At 41.2% G+C, this 22,204-nt stretch overlaps 1 protein-coding gene across 1 annotated transcript in view; it reads right to left on the bottom strand.

Annotated features, from left to right (window-relative positions):
* LOC128701263 (4-hydroxybutyrate coenzyme A transferase) overlaps positions 1-21,009 on the bottom strand; it is a 38,698-nt gene extending 17,689 nt beyond the window's left edge. Inside the window, exon 1 of the mRNA XM_053794891.2 lies at positions 20,720-21,009. Coding sequence (XP_053650866.1) covers positions 20,720-20,897 — 178 coding nt within the window. The 5' untranslated portion in view covers positions 20,898-21,009. The remainder of the gene's footprint in view (positions 1-20,719) is intronic.
* Between the last annotated feature and the right edge of the window lie 1,195 nt (positions 21,010-22,204).

Genomic DNA, 22,204 nt, shown 5'->3' on the forward strand with positions numbered 1-22,204 from the left:
CGTCCACTCCCAAATATCTGAATACATTCACCTCCTCCATACTCTCTCCCTCCAATCTGATATCCAATCTTTCATCACCTAATCTTTTTGTTATCCTCATAACCTTTACTTTAATCCACATAATTCTTGAATTTACACATTCATATTCTCTTTTCTCCTTCCATAACTGATCATTCAACATTACTGCTACCCCTTCCTTTGCTCTAACTCTCTCAGATACTCCAGATTTAATCCCATTTATTTCCCCCCACCGAAACTCCCCTACCCCCTTCAGCTTTGTTTCGCTTAGGGCCAGGACATCCAACTTCTTTTCATTCATAACATCAGCAATCATCTGTTTCTTGTCATCCGCACTACATCCACGCACATTTAAGCATCCCAGTTTTATAAAGTTTTTCTTCTTCTCTTTTTTAGTAAATGTCTACAGGAGAAGGGGTTACTAGCCCATTGCTCCCGGCATTTTAGTCGGCTCATACGACACGCATGGCTTACGGAGGAAAGATTCTTTTCCACTTCCCCATGGACAATAGAAGAAATAAAAAGGAACAAGAGCTATTTAGAAAAAGGAGAAAAACCTAGATGTATGTATATATATATATATGCATGTGCGTGTCTGTGAAGTGTGACCAAAGTGTAAGTAGGAGTAGCAAGATATCCCTGTTATCTAGCGTGTTTATGAGACAGAAAAAGAAACCAGCAATCCTACCATCATGCAAAACAGTTACAGGTTTCTGTTTCACAGTCATCTGGCAGGACGGTAGTACTTCCCTGGGTGGTTGCTGTCTACCAACCTACTACCTATATATATATATATATTTATTATTTTTTTTTATTATCACACCGGCCGATTCCCACCAAGGCAGGGTGGCCCGAAAAAGAAAAACTTTCACCATCATTCACTCCATCACTGTCTTGCCAGAAGGGTGCTTTACACTACAGTTTTTAAACTGCAACATTAACACCCCTCCTTCAGAGTGCAGGCACTGTACTTCCCATCTCCAGGACTCAAGTCCGGCCTGCCGGTTTCCCTGAATCCCTTCATAAATGTTACTTTGCTCACACTCCAACAGCACGTCAAGTATTAAAAACCATTTGTGTCCATTCACTCCTATCAAACACGCTCACGCATGCCTGCTGGAAGTCCAAGCCCCTCGCACACAAAACCTCCTTTACCCCCTCCCTCCAACCCTTCCTAGGCCGACCCCTACCCCGCCTTCCTTCCACTACAGACTGATACACTCTTGAAGTCATTCTGTTTCGCTCCATTCTCTCTACATGTCCGAACCACCTCAACAACCCTTCCTCAGCCCTCTGGACAACAGTTTTGGTAATCCCGCACCTCCTCCTAACTTCCAAACTACGAATTCTCTGCATTATATTCACACCACACATTGCCCTCAGACATGACATCTCCACTGCCTCCAGCCTTCTCCTCGCTGCAACATTCATCACCCACGCTTCACACCCATATAAGAGCGTTGGTAAAACTATACTCTCATACATTCCCCTCTTTGCCTCCAAGGACAAAGTTCTTTGTCTCCACAGACTCCTAAGTGCACCACTCACTCTTTTTCCCTCATCAATTCTATGATTCACCTCATCTTTCATAGACCCATCCGCTGACACGTCCACTCCCAAATATCTGAATACGTTCACCTCCTCCATACTCTCTCCCTCCAATCTGATATTCAATCTTTCATCACCTAATCTTTTTGTTATCCTCATAACCTTACTCTTTCCTGTATTCACCTTTAATTTTCTTCTTTTGCACACCCTACCAAATTCATCCACCAATCTCTGCAACTTCTCTTCAGAATCTCCCAAGAGCACAGTGTCATCAGCAAAGAGCAGCTGTGACAACTCCCACTTTGTGTGTGATTCTTTATCTTTTAACTCCACGCCTCTTGCCAAGACCCTCGCATTTACTTCTCTTACAACCCCATCTATAAATATATTAAACAACCACGGTGACATCACACATCCTTGTCTAAGGCCTACTTTTACTGGGAAAAAATTTCCCTCTTTCCTACATACTCTAACTTGAGCCTCACTATCCTCGTAAAAACTCTTCACTGCTTTCAGTAACCTACCTCCTACACCATACACTTGCAACATCTGCCACATTGCCCCCCTATCCACCCTGTCATACGCCTTTTCCAAATCCATAAATGCCACAAAGACCTCTTTAGCCTTATCTAAATACTGTTCACTTATATGTTTCACTGTAAACACCTGGTCCACACACCCCCTACCTTTCCTAAAGCCTCCTTGTTCATCTGCTATCCTATTCTCCGTCTTACTCTTAATTCTTTCAATTATAACTCTACCATACACTTTACCAGGTACACTCAACAGACTTATCCCCCTATAATTTTTGCACTCTCTTTTATCCCCTTTGCCTTTATACAAAGGAACTATGCATGCTCTCTGCCAATCCCTAGGTACCTTACCCTCTTCCATACATTTATTAAATAATTGCACCAACCACTCCAAAACTATATCCCCACCTGCTTTTAACATTTCTATCTTTATCCCATCAATCCCGGCTGCCTTACCCCCTTTCATTTTACCTACTGCCTCACGAACTTCCCCCACACTCACAACTGGCTCTTCCTCACTCCTACAAGATGTTATTCCTCCTTGCCCTATACACGAAATCACAGCTTCCCTATCTTCATCAACATTTAACAATTCCTCAAAATATTCCTTCCATCTTCCCAATACCTCTAACTCTCCATTTAATAACTCTCCTCTCCTATTTTTAACTGACAAATCCATTTGTTCTCTAGGCTTTCTTAACTTGTTAATCTCACTCCAAAACTTTTTCTTATTTTCAACAAAATTTGTTGATAACATCTCACCCACTCTCTCATTTGCTCTCTTTTTACATTGCTTCACCACTCTCTTAACTTCTCTCTTTTTCTCCATATACTCTTCCCTCCTTGCATCACTTCTACTTTGTAAAAACTTCTCATATGCTAACTTTTTCTCCCTTACTACTCTCTTTACATCATCATTCCACCAATCGCTCCTCTTCCCTCCTGCACCCACTTTCCTGTAACCACAAACTTCTGCTGAACACTCTAACACTACATTTTTAAACCTACCCCATACCTCTTCGACCCCATTGCCTATGCTCTCATTTGCCCATCTATCCTCCAATAGCTGTTTGTATCTTACCCTAACTGCCTCCTCTTTTAGTTTATAAACCTTCACCTCTCTCTTCCCTGATGCTTCTATTCTCCTTGTATCCCATCTACCTTTTACTCTCAGTGTAGCTACAACTAGAAAGTGATCTGATATATCTGTGGCCCCTCTATAAACATGTACATCCTGAAGTCTACTCAACAGTCTTTTATCTACCAATACATAATCCAACAAACTACTGTCATATATATATATATATATATATACAGTGGACCCCCGCATAACGATGGCATCACATAGCGATTATTTCGCATACCGCTTACTTTAATTGCAAAAATTTTGCCTCACATACCGCTTAAAAACCCGCTTACCGATTTTCTTCCGAGACGCGCTCACATGTTCCGCCGGTGGCATTGTTTACCAGCCAGCCTCCGCGGTAACATCCAAGCATACAATCGGAATATTTCGTATTATTACAGTGTTTTCGGTGCTTTTTCTGGAAAATAAGTGACCATGGGCCCCAAGAAAGCTTCTAGTGCCAACCCTACAGCAATAAGGGTGAGAATTACAATAGAGATGAAGAAAAAGATCATTGATAAGTATGAAAGTGGAGTGCATGTCTCCGAGCTGGCCAGGTTGTATAATAAACCCCAATCAACCATCGCTACTATTGGTGGTACAGCTGCTGCTGCTGCTGCACTGTCAGCTGCTGCTGCTGCTGTAGCACCGTTGTTGGTGTGGCTTATTGAGAATACCAAGAAACAATTAACCCCAGAGGATTTGCCACCCAGGATAACCCAAAAAAGTCAGTGTCATCGAAGACTGTCTAACTTATTTCCATTGGGGTCCTTAATCTTATCTCCCAGGATGCAACCCACACAAGTCGACTAACACCCAGGTGAACAGGGAAAAATGCCTGGAACTAGTGCTCATATTGGTGAATTTAAAGCCAGCAAAGGTTGGTTTGAGAGATTTAAGAATCGTAGTGGCATACACAGTGTGATAAGGCCTGTTCTGGAAGAAAATGCCAAACAGGACCTACAGTACTCAGGAGGAAAAGGCACTCCCAGGACACAGTGTCTCATCAGTCATTGCTGCATCTTCAATAAAGGTAAGTGTCATTTATTCTTCATTTAGTAGACTAGAACATGCACAATATATACTGTGCATGTACTACTCTACTATTGTGCATGTATCCTTCTCTTTGTGTGTGGGAAAATGTATATTTCATGTGGTAAAATTTTTTTTTTCATACTTTTGGGTGTCTTGCACGGATTAATTTTATTTCCATTATTTCTTATGGGGAAAATTCATTCACATAACGATTATTTCGCATAACAATTACCCCTCTTGCACGGATTAAAATCGTTAACCGGGGGTCCACTGTATGTATATATATGTATATATATATGTATATATATGTATATATATATATGTATGTATATGTATATATATATATATATGTATATATATATATATATATATATATATATATATATATATATATATATATATATATATATATATATATATATATATATATATATATACATATATATATAGATATATATATATATATATATATATATATATATATATATATATATATATATATATATATATATATATATATATAAGGTAGTAGGTTGGTAGACAGCAACCACCCAGGGAAGTACTACCGTCCTGCCAGATGACTGTGAAACAAAAACCTGTAACTGTTTTGCATGATGGTAGGATTGCTGGTTTCTTTTTCTGTCTCATAAACACGCTAAGATAACAGGGATATCTTGCTACTCCTACTTACACTTTGGTCACACTTCACAGACACGCACATGCATATATATATATACATACATCTAGGTTTTTCTCCTTTTTCTAAATAGCTCTTGTTCTTTTTTATTTCTTCTATTGTCCATGGGGAAGTGGAAAAGAATCTTTCCTCCGTAAGCCATGCGTGTCGTATGAGGCGACTAAAATGCCGGGAGCAATGGGCTAGTAACCCCTTCTCCTGTATACAATTACTAAAAAAGAGAAGAAGAAAAACTTTATAAAACTGGGTTGCTTAAATGTGCGTGGATGTAGTGCGGATGACAAGAAACAGATGATTGCTGATGTTATGAATGAAAAGAAGTTGGATGTCCTGGCCCTAAGCGAAACAAAGCTGAAGGGGGTAGGAGAGTTTCAGTGGGGGGAAATAAATGGGATTAAATCTGGAGTATCTGAGAGAGTTAGAGCAAAGGAAGGGGTAGCAGTAATGTTAAATGATCAGTTATGGAAGGAGAAAAGAGAATATGAATGTGTAAATTCAAGAATTATGTGGATTAAAGTAAAGGTTGGATGCGAGAAGTGGGTCATAATAAGCGTGTATGCACCTGGAGAAGAGAGGAATGCAGAGGAGAGAGAGAGATTTTGGGAGATGTTAAGTGAATGTATAGGAGCCTTTGAACCAAGTGAGAGAGTAATTGTGGTAGGGGACTTGAATGCTAAAGTAGGAGAAACTTTTAGAGAGGGTGTGGTAGGTAAGTTTGGGGTGCCAGGTGTAAATGATAATGGGAGCCCTTTGATTGAACTTTGTATAGAAAGGGGTTTAGTTATAGGTAATACATATTTTAAGAAAAAGAGGATAAATAAGTATACACGATATGATGTAGGGCGAAATGACAGTAGTTTGTTGGATTATGTATTGGTAGATAAAAGACTGTTGAGTAGACTTCAGGATGTACATGTTTATAGAGGGGCCACAGATATATCAGATCACTTTCTAGTTGTAGCTACACTGAGAGTAAAAGGTAGATGGGATACAAGGAGAATAGAAGCATCAGGGAAGAGAGAGGTGAAGGTTTATAAACTAAAAGAGGAGGCAGTTAGGGTAAGATATAAACAGCTATTGGAGGATAGATGGGCTAATGAGAGCATAGGCAATGGGGTCGAAGAGGTATGGGGTAGGTTTAAAAATGTAGTGTTAGAGTGTTCAGCAGAAGTTTGTGGTTACAGGAAAGTGGGTGCAGGAGGGAAGAGGAGCGATTGGTGGAATGATGATGTAAAGAGAGTAGTAAGGGAGAAAAAGTTAGCATATGAGAAGTTTTTACAAAGTAGAAGTGATGCAAGGAGGGAAGAGTATATGGAGAAAAAGAGAGAAGTTAAGAGAGTGGTGAAGCAATGTAAAAAGAGAGCAAATGAGAGAGTGGGTGAGATGTTATCAACAAATTTTGTTGAAAATAAGAAAAAGTTTTGGAGTGAGATTAACAAGTTAAGAAAGCCTAGAGAACAAATGGATTTGTCAGTTAAAAATAGGAGAGGAGAGTTATTAAATGGAGAGTTAGAGGTATTGGGAAGATGGAAGGAATATTTTGAGGAATTGTTAAATGTTGATGAAGATAGGGAAGCTGTGATTTCGTGTATAGAGCAAGGAGGAATAACATCTTGTAGGAGTGAGGAAGAGCCAGTTGTGAGTGTGGGGGAAGTTCGTGAGGCAGTAGGTAAAATGAAAGGGGGTAAGGCAGCCGGGATTGATGGGATAAAGATAGAAATGTTAAAAGCAGGTGGGGATATAGTTTTGGAGTGGTTGGTGCAATTATTTAATAAATGTATGGAAGAGGGTAAGGTACCTAGGGATTGGCAGAGAGCATGCATAGTTCCTTTGTATAAAGGCAAAGGGGATAAAAGAGAGTGCAAAAATTATAGGGGGATAAGTCTGTTGAGTGTACCTGGTAAAGTGTATGGTAGAGTTATAATTGAAAGAATTAAGAGTAAGACGGAGAATAGGATAGCAGATGAACAAGGAGGCTTTAGGAAAGGTAGGGGGTGTGTGGACCAGGTGTTTACAGTGAAACATATAAGTGAACAGTATTTAGATAAGGCTAAAGAGGTCTTTGTGGCATTTATGGATTTGGAAAAGGCGTATGACAGGGTGGATAGGGGGGCAATGTGGCAGATGTTGCAAGTGTATGGTGTAGGAGGTAGGTTACTGAAAGCAGTGAAGAGTTTTTACGAGGATAGTGAGGCTCAAGTTAGAGTATGTAGGAAAGAGGGAAATTTTTTCCCAGTAAAAGTAGGCCTTAGACAAGGATGTGTGATGTCACCGTGGTTGTTTAATATATTTATAGATGGGGTTGTAAGAGAAGTAAATGCGAGGGTCTTGGCAAGAGGCGTGGAGTTAAAAGATAAAGAATCACACACAAAGTGGGAGTTGTCACAGCTGCTCTTTGCTGATGACACTGTGCTCTTGGGAGATTCTGAAGAGAAGTTGCAGAGATTGGTGGATGAATTTGGTAGGGTGTGCAAAAGAAGAAAATTAAAGGTGAATACAGGAAAGAGTAAGGTTATGAGGATAACAAAAAGATTAGGTGATGAAAGATTGAATATCAGATTGGAGGGAGAGAGTATGGAGGAGGTGAACGTATTCAGATATTTGGGAGTGGACGTGTCAGCGGATGGGTCTATGAAAGATGAGGTGAATCATAGAATTGATGAGGGAAAAAGAGTGAGTGGTGCACTTAGGAGTCTGTGGAGACAAAGAACTTTGTCCTTGGAGGCAAAGAGGGGAATGTATGAGAGTATAGTTTTACCAACGCTCTTATATGGGTGTGAAGCGTGGGTGATGAATGTTGCAGCGAGGAGAAGGCTGGAGGCAGTGGAGATGTCATGTCTGAGGGCAATGTGTGGTGTGAATATAATGCAGAGAATTCGTAGTTTGGAAGTTAGGAGGAGGTGCGGGATTACCAAAACTGTTGTCCAGAGGGCTGAGGAAGGGTTGTTGAGGTGGTTCGGACATGTAGAGAGAATGGAGCGAAACAGAATGACTTCAAGAGTGTATCAGTCTGTAGTGGAAGGAAGGCGGGGTAGGGGTCGGCCTAGGAAGGGTTGGAGGGAGGGGGTAAAGGAGGTTTTGTGTGCGAGGGGCTTGGACTTCCAGCAGGCATGCGTGAGCGTGTTTGATAGGAGTGAATGGAGACAAATGGTTTTTAATACTTGACGTGCTGTTGGAGTGTGAGCAAAGTAACATTTATGAAGGGATTCAGGGAAACCGGCAGGCCGGACTTGAGTCCTGGAGATGGGAAGTACAGTGCCTGCACTCTGAAGGAGGGGTGTTAATGTTGCAGTTTAAAAACTGTAGTGTAAAGCACCCTTCTGGCAAGACAGTGATGGAGTGAATGATGGTGAAAGTTTTTCTTTTTCGGGCCACCCTGCCTTGGTGGGAATCGGCCGGTGTGATAATAAAATAATATATATAAAGTTTTTCTTCTCTTATATATATATATATATATATATATATATATATAAATAGCACACAAAATGCGCGCTAAAGGAATAACAGGAAAAGTCGGTCGATGGATCTAAAATTTCCTCACTAACAGAACACAGAGAGTAGTCGTCAACAGAGTAAAGTCCGAGGCAGCTACGGTGAAAAGCTCTGTTCCACAAGGCACAGTACTAGCTCCCATCTTGTTCCTCATCCTCATATCCGACATAGACAAGGATGTCAGCCACAGCACCGTGTCTTCCTTTGCAGATGACACCCGAATCTGCATGACAGTGTCTTCCATTGCAGACACTGCAAGGCTCCAGGCGGACATCAACCAAATCTTTCAGTGGGCTGCAGAAAACAATATGAAGTTCAACGATGAGAAATTTCAATTACTCAGATATGGTAAACATGAGGAAATTAAATCTTCATCAGAGTACAAAACAAATTCTGGCCACAAAATAGAGCGAAACACCAACGTCAAAGACCTGGGAGTGATCATGTCGGAGGATCTCACCTTCAAGGACCATAACATTGTATCAATCGCATCTGCTAGAAAAATGACAGGATGGATAATGAGAACCTTCAAAACTAGGGAGGCCAAGCCCATGATGACACTCTTCAGGTCACTTGTTCTATCTAGGCTGGAATATTGCTGCACTCTAACAGCACCTTTCAAGGCAGGTGAAATTGCCGACCTAGAAAATGTACAGAGAACTTTCACGGCGCGCATAACGGAGATAAAACACCTCAATTACTGGGAGCGCTTGAGGTTTCTAAACCTGTATTCCCTGGAACGCAGGAGGGAGAGATACATGATTATATACACCTTGAAAATCCTAGAGGGACTAGTACCGAACTTGCACACGAAAATCACTCACTACGAAAGCAAAAGACTTGGCAGACGATGCACCATCCCCCCAATGAAAAGCAGGGGTGTCACTAGCACGTTAAGAGACCATACAATAAGTGTCAGGGGCCCGAGACTGTTCAACTGCCTCCCAGCACACATAAGGGGGATTACCAACAGACCCCTGGCAGTCTTCAAGCTGGCACTGGACAAGCACCTAAAGTCAGTTCCTGATCAGCCGGGCTGTGGCTCGTACGTTGGTTTGCGTGCAGCCAGCAGCAACAGCCTGGTCGATCAGGCGCTGATCCACCAGGAGGCCTGGTCACAGACCGGGCCGCGGGGGCATTGACCCCCGAAACTCTCTCCAGGTAAACTCCAGGTATACCTCACTTCCGGTCAGGCTTGGGGGGCTAGGAGTACGGAGATCCTCCTAGATTGCTCTACCAGCTTTCCTATCCTCTTCCATAGCATCAAACGAGTTGATAAGACAAATTCTTCCTGATAACCTCAGTGACTCAGCAAGAATACAGGACCCTAGCTATGCCAGTACCATCTTGCTGCTCCAGCACCAAACCCTACCTGGAGTTTACCTGGAGAGAGTTTCGGGGGTCAACGCCCCCGCGGCCCGGTCTGTGACCAGGCCTCCTGGTGGATCAGCGCCTGATCAACCAGGCTGTTGCTGCTGGCTGCACGCAAACCAACGTACGAGCCACAGCCCGGCTGATCAGGAACTGACTTTAGGTGCTTGTCCAGTGCCAGCTTGAAGACTGCCAGGGGTCTGTTGGTAATCCCCCTTATGTGTGCTGGGAGGCAGTTGAACAGTCTCGGTCCCCTGACACTTATTGAATGGTCTCTTAACGTGCTAGTGACACCCCTGCTTTTCATTGGGGGGATGGTGCATCGTCTGCCAAGTCTTTTGCTTTCGTAGTGAGTGATTTTCGTGTGCAAGTTCGGTACTAGTCCCTCTAGGATTTTCCAGGTGTATATAATCATGTATCTCTCCCTCCTGCGTTCCAGGGAATACAGGTTTAGAAACCTCAAGCGCTCCCAGTAATTGAGGTGTTTTATCTCCGTTATGCGCGCCGTGAAAGTTCTCTGTACATTTTCTAGGTCGGCAATTTCACCTGCCTTGAAAGGTGCTGTTAGAGTGCAGCAATATTCCAGCCTAGATAGAACAAGTGACCTGAAGAGTGTCATCATGGGCTTGGCCTCCCTAGTTTTGAAGGTTCTCATTATCCATCCTGTCATTTTTCTAGCAGATGCGATTGATACAATGTTATGGTCCTTGAAGGTGAGATCCTCCGACATAATCACTCCCAGGTCTTTGACGTTGGTGTTTCGCTCTATTTTGTGGCCAGAATTTGTTTTGTACTCTGATGAAGATTTAATTTCCTCATGTTTACCATATCTGAGTAATTGAAATTTCTCATCGTTGAACTTCATATTGTTTTCTGCAGCCCACTGAAAGATTTGGTTGATGTCCGCCTGGAGCCTTGCAGTGTCTGCAATGGAAGACACTGTCATGCAGATTCGGGTGTCATCTGCAAAGGAAGACACGGTGCTGTGGCTGACATCCTTGTCTATGTCGGATATGAGGATGAGGAACAAGATGGGAGCTAGTACTGTGCCTTGTGGAACAGAGCTTTTCACCGTAGCTGCCTCGGACTTTACTCTGTTGACGACTACTCTCTGTGTTCTGTTAGTGAGGAAATTATAGATCCATCGACCAACTTTTCCTGTTATTCCTTTAGCGCGCATTTTGTGCGCTATTACGCCATGGTCACACTTGTCGAAGGCTTTTGCAAAGTCTGTATATATTACATCTGCATTCTTTTTGTCTTCTAGTGCATTTAGGACCTTGTCGTAGTGATCCAGTAGTTGATACAGACAGGAGCGACCTGTTCTAAACCCATGTTGCCCTGGGTTGTGTAACTGATGGGTTTCTAGATGGGTGGTGATCTTGCTTCTTAGGACCCTTTCAAAGATTTTTATGATATGGGATGTTAGTGCTATTGGTCTGTAGTTCTTTGCTGTTGCTTTACTGCCCCCTTTGTGGAGTGGGGCTATGTCTGTTGTTTTTAGTAACTGAGGGACGACCCCCGTGTCCATGCTCCCTCTCCATAGGATGGAAAAGGCTCGTGATAGGGGCTTCTTGCAGTTCTTGATGAACACAGAGTTCCATGAGTCTGGCCCTGGGGCAGAGTGCATGGGCATGTCATTTATCGCCTGTTCGAAGTCATTTGGCGTCAGGATAACATCGGATAGGCTTGTGTTAATCAAATTTTGTGGCTCTCTCATAAAAAATTCATTTTGATCTTCGACTCTCAGTCTGGTTAGCGGCTTGCTAAAAACTGAGTCATATTGGGACTTGAGTAGCTCACTCATTTCCTTGCTGTCATCTGTGTAGGACCCATCTTGTTTAAGTAGGGGCCCAATACTGGACGTTGTTCTCGATTTTGATTTGGCATAGGAGAAGAAATACTTTGGGTTTCTTTCGATTTCATTTATGGCTTTTAGTTCTTCCCGCGATTCCTGACTCCTAAAGGATTCTTTTAGCTTAAGTTCGATGCTTGCTATTTCTCTGACCAGTGTCTCCCTGCGCATTTCTGATATATTGACCTCTTTTAGCCGCTCTGTTATTCTTTTCCGTCGCCTGTAAAGGGAGCGCCTGTCTCTTTCTATTTTACATCTACTCCTCCTTTTTCTTAGAGGAATAAGCCTTGTGCATACATCGAGTGCCACCGAGTTAATCTGTTCTAGGCATAAGTTTGGGTCTGTGTTGCTTAGTATATCTTCCCAGCTTATATCGGTTAGGACTTGGTTTACTTGGTCCCACTTTATGTTTTTGTTATTGAAGTTGAATTTGGTGAATGCTCCCTCGTGACTAGTCTCATTTTGTCGGTCTGGGGCTCCACGCATACATGTCTGAACCTCAATTATGTTGTGATCTGAGTATATTGTTTTTGATATGGTGACATTTCTTATCAGATCATCATTGTTAGTGAAGATGAGGTCTAGTGTATTCTCCAGTCTAGTAGGCTCTATTATTTGCTGGTTTAAATTGAATTTTGTGCAGAGATTTAAAAGCTCGTGTGAGTGTGAGTTTTCATCAGAGCTGCCTCCTGGTGTTATTACTGCAACAATATTATTTGCTATATTCCTCCATTTTAGGTGCCTTAAGTTGAAATCCCCCAGGAGCAAGATGTTGGGTGCAGGAGCTGGAAGATTTTCCAGACAGTGGTCAATTTTTAACAGCTGTTCCTGGAATTGCTGGGATGTTGCATCCGGAGGCTTGTAGACTACCACAATGACTAGGTTTTGGTTCTCGACCTTTACTGCTAAAACTTCCACTACGTCATTTGAGGCATTAAGCAGTTCTGTGCAAACAAGTGACTCTAGTGCAGCACTGACTCACAGTCAAGCTGGGATGGCCCGATCGCTGAAAAGATGCTTGCGAACATGCTCAGAGCTGCAACATCAGATAGGGAGATTGCCCGTCTCCAGGCTGTGAGTGCACATCTCTCTGGGGACTTCCTCCAAATAGATCCCATATCGGCAATGGGAACGCGACTCGACCCTAAGACCCTCCGTATTGCAGTGGCTCTGCGCCTTGCTGCCCCAGTTCACACAGAATATATGTGTATTTGCGGTGAAGCGCAAGCGGACCAATACGGTCTACACGGTCTTAACTGTTCCAAAAGCAAGGGCTGGCATGCAAGACACAATGAGGTCAACAACATCATAAAGAGAACCCTTGCTACAGCTGGATGCCCAGCCGAGAGGAAGCCCCGATCACTAGCAGCCAACAATACCCACAACCCAGCAAACCACCCCGACGGGATCACCATCTATCCTTGGAAGAATGGCAAGCTCTTAGCATGGGACTATACCTGTGTGTCCACACTGGCTGACACCTACATCCATCACAGTGTTGGGCAACAGGGAGGAGCTGCTGACCACAGGGAGGAGTACAAGATCAGCAAGTACAGGGATATAAGCCAACAGTATCAATTTGTCCCAGTGGGATCAGAGACCTTGGGATCATGGTGGAAAAAATGCCACAGGTTTCCTCAAAGAATTGGGTTCCAGACACAACGACACCACCAGGGACCCAAGGGCAGCCACTTTCATGTTCCTGTGCCTCAGCATAGCCATCCAGAGGGGAAATGCTTGCTGCATACTTGGCTCGCGTCCGGCTTCGGAGGAGCTGGAGGTAATTCTTGATCTTTAATACATTGTACCATTGTATTCATGTTTGTGTTTTTCTGCAAATGTATTCTGTTTATTAATAAATGTTCATATACATGCATATATATACATGCATATATATATATATATATATATATATATATATATATATATATATATATATATATATATATAATAGGCAGAACTTGCGATCTTGGCTTAAATAGCAACGCTCATCTTGCCATATATATATATATATAACCTAACGAAAAAAATATATTTCACTGTATGTATGTATTAATACTGGGTGTCCCAGAAATCTCGACAAATAGATATGATAAGTAAAAATTGCAATGCTTTTGGTGGCTTCTTTTAATCACGAAACGAGTATTTTAATAATTTGTTTCGCCCACAATGTAGAAAAGCGAAAACAACGACAAGGGCTATCAGTTACACTTCCAGCATTTTTTAATCGTTGCCTGGGCTAATGTTATGACAATTAAGCAAAGCCGAGCTAATGGCAAAGAAAGACTCATAACCTCTGTCATGAGGATAATACAGGCCCCTGAACATTCCACGCTTGCGTGCTGTCCATGCAACCTTCCATTATATTTCCCTGAGGCGCTTGTCTCCGTCTCTCTCTCACTTCTTCCAACTCAACCTGTTTCAACCTCTTGTGCCTGCATATCTTCTTTATAGTTACTCTGTGCTTAGTTTTCTCTGTCTAGTCTAGCCGTTATTATTAATTATATTTCTCTTTTGTCATCACCCTTCTCTCGTAACCCTCCTTTCCCCATCAGTCCACACATAATCTTTCCATCATTTAGTAATTATAATTAACTAAATGTTTACTGTCCGTGATTGCTTCCTTCTCAATCCTTCCATCAACCCCTTTCACCTTACCGGCCCCCTATACACTACCTGGAGATGGTTTTGGGGTGATCAATGTCCTTACCCCCGCAGCCCAGTCCTAGACCAGGTCTCACAATTAAGTAAAGGCAAAAACCAAATCAAATGAAAATCCCTATTAAATGTACTATATCAACCAGCATCATTCTTCCTACTAACTACCAATGTAGTGATAGCATAAACGCCCATTATTAAGTAAAAATGAGAATCCATAGGCCCTCAAAGCTAAGACTACTATAGTTGATCTTTAATTAAACTGAAAGAGACTCAGGAGAGGAGGCATGTATATCAGTCAACTCACGCTATATTGTTACATCAAAGGTATTCACTACCGACAAGTTGATGAACAAGACACATGTATCTTTAGCAGTAAGAAGTTTTGTCTGCACAACATTCTCTACCAATATAAAACAGACGAATGAGGATGGAGACATTCTGGAGAAAGAGGAGAGGTTCAGCAGTTGAAAATATCGTCATATGGGCGGGACTCACTTGTGTTCAACTTCACAAGAAACTCACGTCATGAATTAGCATCACGTTCTATTTCAATTACATAACAGCACATAGATTAAGTTACACTCGATTATGTCGTCAGGTCAGGTCACGTTTGGTTTGCTTTGCTTAGGTTGGGTCAAGTCAGGGTAGGTCAGGTAATAACGGTTCTGCTAATGTAATACAGCACTATTAACACAAAAAAGTTAAAATTCAATACAGCTGCTATGAGACAGTTACTATTTTTATTAAAAAAGTTGCTAAACCTGTATGTTTCATACAACGCTGAAGTGTGACAAGATAAACCTTACAATGTCCATCTTCCACAAGTGAACGCTCCTCTGTCAATCTCTGTGCATCGAAAGAGGAAACGTGAAGCAGCGATAAGACTTAGCCAGCTGTCCTAGCTGCCTGCAGGTATGAGCTAAAAATACAAGTATGGGTGTTGCCACCTGCATCTACAGAGGTTACCAAAGGTGTGGGTGTTGTATGACTTCCCTCCCTCACCTGGTGAAAGTACATTATTCCTGTAATGAACTTTATCACGCTAATGAAGTTAGTACTTACACTCCTATAGACGCTCCGATGACAAACATATTTCAAGAGTATCAAAACCTAACTGTGTGTGTCCCATGAATATTATTATGCCCGAAATGCTCTGCATACAAGGGACTTTTGGCATGTACACTCAACTATTATATTCCTTTGTACAACCATGTATCACGTCAAAATAAATTTTATTATTATTATTATTATTATTATTATTATTATTATTATTATTATTATTATTATTATTATTATTATTATTATTATTATTATTGTTATTATTATTTATTATTATTATTATTATTATTATTATTATTATTATTATTATTATTATTATTATTATTATTAAAACACTAGCCCAAGTCCTTTTGACTTTTAGAGCAGTGTCTTTCACCCTCTAAATCTGTAATGCCTTCTGCTCTGAAATTTAGTTTTGATCAGGTTTTTGCAGTCTCAATCTTGCACTGTCTCCACCTGTCCCTCCTCTGAAAGACCAGGTTTAAACTGGATCTTGCTGTATGTCATTGTGGTTTTCCAATGATCAGTCGTATCAAAATTATAAATGTATTATTATTCCATTTAAAACAAACGCTAAGCCCGTACGGGTCACACAGAATAAGCGCTTTGCTTAAGAAATATACAGAATATCACCGAAAACGTTATTCAAACTTGTATTATACATACTGAATATTGTTTTCAACGTATGAGGACACTGTCGTCAAGTTGATGATAATGTTTAACAATGCTCAAACTTATGATTCATCAGATGTGCACCAACTGCTGATCAACATATAATAAGCTTATAATACACTACATTACCAACTGTGCAACTTACATGAGTATGTTCTTTTGTATGCACTTTAATTTTTATGTACAATATTGGTAGTTAATTTACGCGAAATATTACATTGTTGTTTTAGTGTTACTAGACTGTATCACATTGAGATCTGACATGTTACACTGCAAATTATTACTGGCATTGCTTAACAGCAGAACAGAGCTCACAGTCGGGTTTATATGCTTGGTTGGAATATTGTATCACTTAGAATATTGGTTGGAATATTGCATCACTTAGAATATTGGTTGGAATATTGCATCACTTAGAATATTGGTTGGAATATTGCATCACTTAGAATATTGGTTGGAATATTGTATCACTTAGAATATTGGTTGGAATATTGCATCACTTAGAATATTGGTTGGAATATTGCATCACTTAGAATATTGGTTGGAATATTGCATCACTTAGAAGATTGGTTGGAATATTGCATCACTTAGAATATTGGTTATTGCATCATTAGCATCACTTAGAAGATTGGTTGGAATATTGCATCACTTAGAATATTGGTTGGCATATTGCATCACTTAGAATATTGGTTGGAATATTGCATCACTTAGAAAAAGACTTCTGACCTTCACCAAGCAGTAACCAAGAGTGCAGAATCCCTGTGAGATTTCCACCCCTAAATTACCTTCATTTGCTGCATAAAATCTGAAATCTACTGACTCCTGTATTCTCTATATTAAAAACACAGGTAGGCACTGTTTCAAATGGATTATAAAACTGGAACTAACTACCAAATAAATCATATACACTATATCACGTAACAACAACGACACTTCCTTGGACCATGGTATATTACCTCTTTCCAAATCCCAATCCCTCACTTTCCCACAAAGAATCGTATTATATAACAATTAGCTATGGACGATGCGGCTCGTGCAACTGGTAGTATCATTGTGGTCAAACACTGACGACGACTTATAGAAACTGGAACATACATGAACAACTGAACATACATGAACAACCTTCCAAACTGAACTGGTTTCTGTAGTTCTTGTGCTCAAATGTGTCCATGTTCCTACTATCTCAAGATTATAATTTAATTAAAAGTAGTTCTCTATTTTTCATACATGCTCTTAAATCCACGTGTAAACTGTGACCTGCTCTTGTCAGCAGTCAGCAAACACAGTACTGATGAATGGTTTGAAAAACCGACAAGTTGAAGATTGAGACACTTATGCAACATATGGGAATCTTTATTCAGGAAACGTTTCGCCACACAGTACCTTCATCAGCCCATTACAAAGCAGAAGGTGTAAGGAGAGGAGGAGTTTGAGGTAATCAGTCCCTTAGATGGACTGAACACATCGACTCCAGGCTGAGGGACTGATTACCTCAAACTCCTCCTCTCCTTACACCTTCTGCTTTGTAACGGACTGATGAAGCCACTGTGTGGCGAAACGTTTCCTGAATAAAGATTCCCATATGTTGCATAAGTGTCTCAAATCTTCAAACACAGTACTGTAAATTATACGCAATGGAGTCAGATTATATTACATAATTACACCTGTGGATTCCATTGCACATATGTCTTTAAAGCATGATAGAATTGATGACTTGGCAAAATCGTGCCTTCAAGAAGGGAACTGATTACAACCCTGGGCTGTCCATTAGTAGTTTGAGGGCAATAGTGCGAAACCCCCCAAAATTTCCAGGGCCCCCAATAAAAGTAACAATAACAATATGGCTGCTTCAGAGCAAGTCTCGTCCCCATCCCCCCAACCGGAACAGAAATTCTGGCTTCGCCGGTTTAAAGGTATCCTGGTCTATCAGTTTATGTTGGTTAAAGAATTGAGACTCTTATGCAACACATGGGAATCTTTATTGAAGAAACGTTTCGCCACGCAGTGGCTCCATCAGTCCAATACAAAGTAGAAATGGGTAAGGAGAGAAGTTTGAGGTAATCAGTCCCTCAACCTGGAATCAATGTGTTCAGTCCACCACTCTGAACACATCGATTCCAGGTTGAGGGACTGATTACCTCAAACTTCTCCTCTCCTTACCCATTTCTACTTTGTATTGGACTGATGAAGCCACTGTGTGGCGAAACGTTTCTTCAATCAAGATTCCCATGTGTTGCATAAGTGTCTCAATTCTTCAACTTGTCGGTTTTCTAAACCATTCATCATATGTTGGTTAAGCTGTATTGCACAGGCACTGTCAGACCTCAGCTGCGGTCTGAGGTTATGATTAGTACAATTATTTTCAGTTTGTTAGCTGCTAACCTTCACAATCTCACATTATAAAGGTGAAGTATCAACTGGTATAACACAGGTTATATAAAAACGAGTTAACTTTAATCTCTATATTCAGGACTGTTCTTCACTAGTGATGTTAGTTAGTTAGTTTAATATGTTTATTATGCACCCCATACCCATCCTGTGGGCGGTAGTCAAAAGATTACAGAGGTACATAATTGGTCCAGGGACTGGACTCCAAAGTTTTGATAGCTGAGCAAGTTACAGAGGTAATGAACTCACAATTTACAAAGGTAATGAACTCACAATTTACAAAGGTAATGAACTCCAGGTAGGTCTGGAGTTTACCTGGAGAGAGTTCCGGGGGTCAACGCCCCCGCGGCCCGGTGTGACCAGGCCTCCTGGTGGATCAGAGCCTGATCAACCAGGCTGTTGCTGCTGGCTGCACGCAAACCAACGTACGAGCCACAGCCCGGCTGATCAGGAACTGACTTTAGGTGCTTGTCCAGTGCCAGCTTGAAGACTGCCAGGGGTCTGTTGGTAATCCCCCTTATGTGTGCTGGGAGGCAGTTGAACAGTCTCGGGCCCCTGACACTTATTGTATGGTCTCTTAACGTGCTAGTGACACCCCTGCTTTTCATTGGGGGGATGGTGCATCGTCTGCCAAGTCTTTTGCTTTCGTAGTGAGTGACGTGTGCAAGTTCGGTACTAGTCCCTCTAGGATTTTCCAGGTGTATATAATCATGTATCTCTCCCTCATGCGTTCCAGGGAATACAGGTTTAGGAACCTCAAGCGCTCCCAATAATTGAGGTGTTTTATCTCCGTTATGCGCGCCGTGAAAGTTCTCTGTACATTTTCTAGGTCGGCAATTTCACCTGCCTTGAAAGGTGCTGTTACTGTGCAGCAATATTCCAGCCTAGTTAGAACAAGTGACCTGAAGAGTGTCATCATGGGCTTGGCCTCCCTAGTTTTGAAGGTTCTCATTATCCATCCTGTCATTTTTCTAGCAGATGCGATTGATACAATGTTATGGTCCTTGAAGGTGAGATCCTCCGACATGATCACTCCCAGGTCTTTGACGTTGGTGTTTCGCTCTATTTTGTGGCCAGAATTTGTTTTGTACTCTGATGAAGATTTAATTTCCTCATGTTTACCATATCTGAGTAATTGAAATTTCTCATCGTTGAACTTCATATTGTTTTCTGCAGCCCACTGAAAGATTTGGTTGATGTCCGCCTGGTCACAACCATGACTAGTGATGTACGAGTGAAATGTTATAACTTCTGTAAGACTATAAATACTAGAGTGAAAGAATCTTGAAGCTATTGCAACCTACTCAAGCTTTTTCTTTAAAAAAAAATGACGTATATTGTACCTTTACCTTTGATTTGCTGAAGCCGATTTTAACGTAGCCTAACCTAATTTAACTTAGTTACATAAGTTCAGTCTTACCATGAAGACCCATGAAATAAGTCATGACTACGTGTAACATACTTGGTATGCATTACTATATACATTTTTATTATGCATGCTTGTATATGTACGTGTGTTGTATGTGTATGTTGTATGTGTATGTATGTTGTATGTGTATGTATGTTGTATGTGTATGTATGTTGTATGTGTATGTTGTATGTGTATGTATGTTGTATGTGTATGCTGTATGTGTATGTATGTTGTATGTGTATGTATGTTGTGTGTGTTGTATATGTATGTTGTATATGTATGTTGTATGTGTATGTATGTTGTATATGTGTATGTATGTTGTATATGTATGTTGTATGTGTATGTTGTATATGTATGTGTATGTTGTATGTGTATGTTGTATATGTATGTGTATGTTGTATGTGTATGTTGTATGTGTATGTTGTATGTGTATGTATGTTGTATATGTATGTGTATGTATGTTGTATGTGTATGTATGTTGTATATGTATGTGTATGTATGTTGTATGTGTATGTATGCATTTGTATGTGTATGTATATGTATGTATGTATGTATGTATATTGTATGTAGTCACCTTGTTGTGGTTGCAGGGGTTCGAGTCACAGCTCCTGGCCCCTTCTTCACTGGATATGTATGTGTATGTATGTATGTTGTATGTGTATGTATGTATGTTGTATGTGTATGTATGTATGTATGTTGTATGTGTATGTATGTATGTATATTACAGTAGAGTATCCATGTAGATAATAAGAGCAATATTACTGGTGATGAACTTTCATGTTTAATGTAAATTATAAGTAATACGGTAGGTGAGCGATCAGTTTGTTGTCTTAAGATGAGAAGATCAGCCACTAACCAGACTTAATGACAGACACGGCTTCCTCGGCTGTCTTCCATGCAGGTGCCCGTTTCAGTGGATGAAACGGCTCGTGAGAGTAAGTGTAATACAGCCTCACGTTGCTTGCACAACCCCATGATGTATTATAAATCTGCTTTGATAGCCACCTCACCACGTGCCCGGACCTTGATGCCATTATTTTGTACACCTCACTACTTCTCCCGGCTCTAGAATGGTGAAGTATTCAGAGGTTAAAGAAGGTTGTGGCAGTGTAACGTGGCGTGACTCTCCCCCGCACCAGCTGGATCACCACTGGCAATGTTACCTCGGTCGATCAACAAGCCGGAGTTCGCAACTTTGCCAACCGTATGACACTCTCGTATATTCACATAAATGCTTAAAATAATCAACTTTCGCGGACTTGTGAAAATGAAACAGCGTTAGTGTAGTTTAATATGTTTATTATGCATCCCATACTATCCTGTGGGCGGTAGTTAAATGATTACAGAGGAACATAATGGATTCAGGGACTGGGCCCCAAAGTTTTGATAAGCAAGTTACAGCGTTAACGAAGTATTCACATGTTTATATCTGGTTACTGTTGTAATGAGTTGTTAATGCACACATGAGTTCGGATATAAGGAAGCAATGGTGGTGGTAGTTTTAACCGTGGTGAAGGTGTAGGTGTAAGGTGAGGGGAGGTGTGAGCGCGCGCAACCTGTTCCAAAGATGACTCCCCTCAGACGAGGCTCCTAGGTGCCACAGAGAGCTCTGGATTCAGGGAATTGGACCTGACTTTCCTTTCCTTGGATCGAATGTGATTGCCTCCCATTCTCGCAGACATTGTATGACCTCTAAGTGTTAAGCGCTTCCCCATGAATTTAAGATAACTAGACGTATTTTGGCCGCTGAGCGATCCAAGGTGTCCCTGTATTTAATAAGCCCAGCCGCCTACAGCTCGGTGTACGAAAAGGAATAGTACAGAGTGGTGAAAAAATCTAATGCGGTACAATATAAAAATGCGTATGTATGTATGTATGTATATATGTAATTCAGCACCTAGCCCCGTTCCTTCAACTGCCGGTACTGGACTCACTCTCAGGATTTGAGTCCTGTCGTACCTCTTCTTAAAGCTATGTATGGATTCTGCCTCTACCACTCCACTGTTTAGTTGTTCCATTTTCTGACCACTCTGTGGCTGAAGAAATACTTCATAACATCCCTGTGACTCATCTGTGTTTTAAATCTCCAGCAGCGACCTTGTGTACTTGTTTCCTGCCTCTCGAACAGTTTGTCCCTATCCACCGTATCAATTCCTCTCAGTATTTCATGTTATGATATAACTCTTAGTGTTCTTTCCAATAATGTCACCAGGTTTAGCTCCCTTAATCTCTCCTCATAGCACATACCTCATATCGCCAGGACTACTCTTGTAAATATCTGCAGTTTCTCCTGATTCTTCATGTTTGATCAGATGTGGTTCCAAACTGGTGCTGCATACAC

The sequence above is a fragment of the Cherax quadricarinatus genome, chromosome 72 (genome assembly GCF_038502225.1).
Source record: "Cherax quadricarinatus isolate ZL_2023a chromosome 72, ASM3850222v1, whole genome shotgun sequence".
Taxonomy (NCBI): Eukaryota; Metazoa; Arthropoda; class Malacostraca; order Decapoda; family Parastacidae; genus Cherax; species Cherax quadricarinatus.